The sequence below is a fragment of the Limulus polyphemus genome, unplaced genomic scaffold (assembly GCF_000517525.1).
Source record: "Limulus polyphemus unplaced genomic scaffold, Limulus_polyphemus-2.1.2 Scaffold2421, whole genome shotgun sequence".
Taxonomy (NCBI): Eukaryota; Metazoa; Arthropoda; class Merostomata; order Xiphosura; family Limulidae; genus Limulus; species Limulus polyphemus.
The window spans coordinates 178536-185174 of record NW_013668031.1 but is presented as its reverse complement, the minus strand read 5'-3'; the positions used below and the strand labels follow the sequence as shown (position 1 = coordinate 185174).

At 32.4% G+C, this 6639-nt stretch overlaps 1 protein-coding gene across 2 annotated transcripts in view; it reads right to left on the bottom strand.

Annotated features, from left to right (window-relative positions):
* The window catches only part of LOC106466913 (ankyrin repeat domain-containing protein 13C-like), a 48154-nt gene that overhangs the window by 4213 nt on the left and 37302 nt on the right, over positions 1-6639 (bottom strand). For both annotated transcript variants that reach the window (XM_013927222.2, XM_022394989.1), the window contains 3 exons: positions 3528-3677; positions 2379-2407; positions 286-386 (listed from right to left, as the gene is read on the bottom strand). In XM_013927222.2, the coding sequence (XP_013782676.1) occupies positions 286-386; positions 2379-2407; positions 3528-3677 (280 nt within the window). The remainder of the gene's footprint in view (positions 1-285; positions 387-2378; positions 2408-3527; positions 3678-6639) is intronic.

The following is a 6639-nucleotide window of genomic DNA, read 5'->3' as shown; positions in this document are numbered from 1 at the left end:
AAACTTTTTACAATCTTCCAAGTTCAAAACTCTGACACTTAAGATAGCTTCATACAACTAAAACTTTATAAAGTATCAGAGAAAATTTTTTCTGTCCTTGTACTTGTAATATTACTTTATCAACAAAACATTTATGTCAGACACATGTAAAAATCTTTCAGAAGATAAAGATTCCCAAGTTGATTACGTAATATGCAAAGGATATTTTTTTTTACAGATTTGCATAGTTTCTGTACCTTATTAATCATTCACCTTATTTGATGGTAAAATTACTGTTTGACTTACCTATTTTTACTGGGAAACCAGGTGGGAGTTTCATTTGTACAAATTCTCGCAGTTTGTTGAAATGTTTGAAAGGTGCAATTACCTCAAGCACATTTAGTAAGCTGTCAAAAATAAAAAAATTCACAAGTCCATCCACTAATATACATAATGCTAAACTGTTATCACACAGAAAAAGTAACACTCAGGCTAAGTAAGCTCACATATATAATCTTCAAATTTACCAGATTAAAAAATAATAAAAATCCAAGTAATCTACACACCACTCTTATCTCTCAGATACATGAAAAATTCCATAATCTGTAAGTACTTTTAGTCAGTTTTAGCAAAATGTCCAACATACTATTGACAATTATTAGCAAATAAAACTTAGCACCTAATATGCTCATATAATACCATAGTGCCCAGACATTAATCATTTACTATTTGATTAATCAATCTACTGATGATTGCAAAGATAATCTTTAATTCATTGATAGATGGTTTAGGCAGAGTATTCATGATGAAACTTTGCTGAATGGATGGCAACTGCCTGTTGTAGAAACACAAGTGTAGAGGGTGAAGTTTCAAAACTCTTCTGCCTTTCGTCTTCATGTCAGTATTGTTTGTCTTTATAGTATTCTGGTGGATTGTGGAGAGACTTCCTGTAGATTTAACCAACGGTAGCCACAGGTTACTCACCTCTAATCTGGAACCTCTGTTTAGTGAAGGTTTTATTCTGTTAATGTAAAATGATTCTTTCATTTTTATTGTCTTCCAAAATTTGTCTGTGTCAATGATTTTAGTTTTTTCCCAGTTAACATGGTGTGTTCTGCAATGGCTGAATTTTGTTTTCATGAGCCTTGAACTTTCTTTAGGTTCTTTTATTCTTTTATTAAGATTGGAAGTGTAGGTATCTATTCATGCAGGTGAGTTTTCTGTGTACAGTTGTGGTGATTTTTCACTCTTGTCTGCTGATGTCAAAAAATGGAAGGCTGGTAAGTTTTCATGGGCCCAGATAACAAAGGTGTCGTCAACATAATGTCTGTAGAAACTTGGATGAGATGGCTCTTTCTTCAAGGTCTTCCATGAAAATGTTTGCTAAGATTGGAAGGAGACCATTTGTTTATTCGCAGAATTCCTTGTTGTATTGGAAATAAGTTGATTGTAAGCAAATAGTCATGAATTCCATGATGGCGTCTATTTTCATGTCAGTTGTGTGTGGTAGAGAGCTGTCTTTCAGCAGTTGCTGTCTGGTGATATGAAGGGTTTCTGAGGTTGGAACATTGGTAAATAGGTCTGTGATCTGATGTGCAGCTTTCTGAGTTGTTCTAAGAAATCTGTAGAGTTGTAATGTGATGCTCTGTACTCCCTCATAGTGGAGATAGGATAGGTACCAAGACTGTAGCTATTTGATGGCAAGATGAGTTTACAGTACTGATGATACGCCTTAAAGGTATATTGTAGAACCCACCATGTCAACTGGACACAAAATAAACTGGGAAAAACTAGAATCATTGACACAGACAAATTTTGGAAGACAAGAGAAATTAAAGAATCATATTACATTAACACAATAAAACCTTCACTAAACAGAAATTCAGGATTATAGGTGAGTAACTTGTGGCTACCATTGGTTGAAAATACAGGACGTCTCTCCACCAATCAGAAACATGGATAAACCAACAAATCATAACAAGCTCTCCACAATCCACCAGAATACTATAAAGACAGACAACACCATACACACACTGACCTGAAGACGAAAGGTGGAAGACTTTGGAAACATCATCCTCTACACTTGTGTTTCAGGTAAGACGATTAAAGTGGTTTGCTTGTTTTAGAATTCTCATTCTTAGCTCCACGAAGGGCTTTTTGTGCACTGACACCTCTAAGAGGAAAAGCAGCTGGTCACCAGCAACCAGTACCAACTAATGAAATACTCTCATTTGACTGTCATTCTTATAGTGTATCAACAGTGTGGAGTTAATCTATACAACATCAGGCAATGAACCATGAAATCTCAGATGCTCATATTTTTTTAATCAAATTCTTTAAATTACTTCTACAAAACTCTGGACTAAACAAACAATTACTATGACTGGAATATCACTTACGATTCTACTGATAATGGAAATTCTTCACTCTGAAAACAAAGACAAAGATAATAATTAAAATCACTTTGCTTGAATCAGATGCCGATGATGACTAAACCTTGTAAAAACGTCATACATTTGTTATTCTGTTAAACTTGTAATAAAGTTTTCTTCATTACCCATTAAAGCTGTCTTCATACTTTATCTTAAAGTGTGTTGATCTTTATCAAATTTGAATTCATTACAGTAGTAATTAAACTACATTTTAAATAAAACTACCTTTCCTGAACACCACTTCAATTTTTTAAATTTTGAGTGCAATAATTATAAAATAATACAAAGTGTGCTAAATTCAAAAGGATTAAACAAAATTGTAAAAGACTACAGTACAAACTCTTAAAATATAAAACATTTTGTTGGATGTACACCTTAGCAAGCCTGAATATAAGAATTTACAACCCAACAATCACTAATACCCACATGATAGTTAAACAAACTATTACGATCTTCTTTATTTAACCTCAGTTGATAAGTTTGCTTTTCGGCATATTTTTTCTTGGAGAAATCAAAGATTGAGCTTCTGATTTGGTATACTCAGAATAATTATGCAGAGCATAACAATGTTCTATTAAACCTGGAACTGTTATGATGAATTTATTTTATAAAACTAGGAAAGTATAAAAAATTCCCAAAATCAAATGTAACTTAGTTTCCTTGTTGGTTTGTTCTAAGGATAAAACTGCATAATGAGCAATGTGTCCTTGTTCACCATAGAAATTGAACCCCAAATTTTAGCATTACAAACTCTTAAGTTTACCACTGAGCCAAGTTGAGCACAAATGTTTTTATTAGAGCAGAACATATTTAAAAACCATTAAATAAACATAAACACGAAAGAAAAATAAGGAGTATTCTGACTGGTTAATAAACAGTGAAAACGCTGCAAAAACACTTTAATATTTAATATAGTTTTGGTATCTCTTACTGTTTCTTTGGAATTTTAACCACCACAAAGATTATGAAGTGGAACAAACTTTAATTACTGCATTGTTAATTACTATAATTACATGTAAAAATATTTTTTAACAGGGTACAGAGTTTTGGAATATGCTGGATGTACTTCTTAATAAATATAAAAGAATAAGTTTCACACAAAATATTTGAACTTACCATGGCAAGGATGGCTTTAAAGTTTTTAACAGATTCCTTACTAACCATCTGGCGACCTAAATGAGGAGGTTTTCCCTGTGTAGCTGTGATATATTCTTCCCATGTCACCTGAGGGGTTAGGGGGGCTGTTAGAGACTTCCTCCTCTGAAACTAAACATGGGGATTTTAATAGTAAATTCAACTATATTTTTCTGTTAGTTTTTTTTTCCTAGTGGGTAAAATGGATTCTAATTAACACTTTCTGCTTATGTTATGAGGTTGTACCGAGTTACACTCAAAATTAAACTATTTTCTTATTGTGGTATACAAATACCTTTGGCATAAAAATGTAAATAATAATCCAAATTTTAATACAAGTTTTAAGTTCTTAATTTTATGAGGAAATATTAGAAAAAATCCTCAATTTATCCTAGTATGAGAATTGTGACATTTGCTCTCTAGATATGCCCTTTTTTCTAATTTATTTACTACTCCTTCACAAAATTTAACAGAAATTACTCATTATAATGTTGTCATCACTCAGGCAAAGCATAATTTTTATAGCCTTCAATCTTATGTGGTTACAGGGCCATAAGATAGAAAATGAGATCTTTCTTGCCACATCCACCTATCACATCCTCTCTTTTCAGAAATTGCCAATAGTTCTCTCTATTACTTAGAAACATTAGAAAGCTACCATTTTAATCTACCAAATTACATATTAAATTATTTTGTTTTCTGTACAGAGAATGGACTATTTTGCTTCCAGTTCAAACTTTATTTCCATGAGAAACACACCAACAAGCTTATCTAAATTTTTAGTGGCTCATATCATATAGTTGGAAAGTCAGAAACATTGTGATAGTTATGGGGCATTGTCTGCTCGTTTTTCATGCGTTTTCTTTATTATTATAAAAGTAATTAAAATATAAAAAATTAGACTCTTTTGGTGAGATAAGGTTAGATTAGGTAAAATCAAGAATAATAAAACATTTTCACAAGATACACTAGTGAGTAACTCACAAGTAGCTCATGCATTATGTAATTCAACAGGGTAATATGAGCTACATGTTTGCCAAGTGATTTACAACTTACATGGTGCAAATATTAGTTGGACATGGTTCAAAGGGCAATAAAGCAATAATATTTAAGTATAAATAGATGTATACTGTTTGAGTTAAAAGCAATTTAGAATAAACAAATGCAGTTGCAAATTACAGTTTAAAGTCAATATAGAAAGAAAAAATGGTAATATAGATTTATTTCAAATTCATTTTTGGTGGTTATGAGGTTGGCCAAATTGACCAACCTCATATAGTTAGGATAGAGAAAATAAATAAAATATAAAGTTTCACTGAAAAAAAAAACTCTGACATATATCTAGGAGGTTTTAGATATTATGCAAATGAAATCTCAGATTTTTCAGATGAAGAAAAGTATTTTTAATCTTAACATGAAAATCACCTTGCACTCAAAACTTTGACTTCATATATTCATGAAGTCATTTTTCATGAAAATACTTCATTAAAAATTCTGATTGTTTATCTGCAAATGACTCTTAATGATTACTGAAAGCTCTCAAAATTTTGTGAAGGTACACAAGACATATTAGAAGTTATAGTATGAAAACTGTAAAGGTCAATTTGGGGTCACGAACTAAGATTGTTCGACTAGCTCATAACTAGAGAGTTAAGTATTCCCCTCTCAAATTACCCCACCTCCTACCTGTGTTCTCAGCAATGTTTGTTGTACCTAAATGCAAGCTTTTCAAATCTTTCACTTGTACATGTTGTCTCAGGTGGCCAATCATGATACATGTCAAGTACACATAGGATTCTTTCTAGATTAGTTTGACACAAAACAATCACCTGATCCTTATTTAAGGAAAGAGGAAAGAAGAGAAAATGAGTTATGCCAGATTTCAAAATGTAGTTTGTAGACAATCTCGTTTCTTGCGTTACAATGTGCTTGAATTTATGAAATGGTAAAAGGAAAGAATCTCAACCAATTAAACAAGTAGCCAATTAATTGATCAGCTCTACAGTCAAGGAAGTTTTTGATAAGATTGCAGCTGAAGACATGTCATGAGCCATCTCTAATTAAACAAAACCTTAATTTTAAGATATGGAGAGCACTGAATGACAACTAAAGAAATTACTTCTTTATTGACCAGAGACCACAAAGAGTAGTAAGAAACTCCTTACCAAATTGGGATTCCAAATGAGGCACTTCTTTTTCAGAGAACCTCCATATTAATATTTTGTGTGAAGAAGTATAAGCAAAGGGAGATGATTGCCATGTTTAGCAAATGATTGTTACACTAACAGAAAATAAGCCGGTGTGAAATATATATATAATGAACAAACCACAGAAGTGGCTGATTATCCAGTGTTCTGTGCAAGTAGTAATGTGAGATGAACCAATCCACAAATGATTTGTTTGTTGTTTAACACAAAGATATACAATGGGTTATTCATGCTGTGCCCAATGCCAGTATTTGAAAACTGATGTTTATAATTACAAGCCCTGACACTTAATGCTGAGCCATGGGGAGGCAGCACTATTGAAAGCAGTCATACACAGAGTGAGCATGCTCTTAGAAGAAGCCCCTGCCTACCTGGAGTTATATAAAAGAAAGGAAAGAAAAACCTGCTATGTAATCTTATAAGCTTTGCCTGGACAAAGAACTAAAAACAGATCTTAAAAATCTCAAAGAATTTTCACCATCATCTCAATGATTCACAATAACAAACATTTGATAACACCCGGTTATGAAAACTATATAATATACATTAATACCATCTGTTAAAGATGAATGAAAACCCTATAACCCGAGTGCTTTCGAAAGGTGAAAAAGAAAGGTCCACCTTTCGAAAGCACTCTGGTTATAGGGTTTTCATTCATTTCTATCAAGACTTCTTGAACCTATGTGTTTTTCTAACATCATGAAAATACCATCTATTAATTAGCAATATGGACATTAAGATAGAGAAAATAGTTATAATTAAATATATAAATGTTTGTTTGTTTTTTGAATTTCGTGCAAAGCTACACGAGCACTAGCCATCCCTAATTTAGCAGTGTAAAACTAGAGGGAAGGCAGCTAGTCATCACCATCCACCGCCAACTCTTG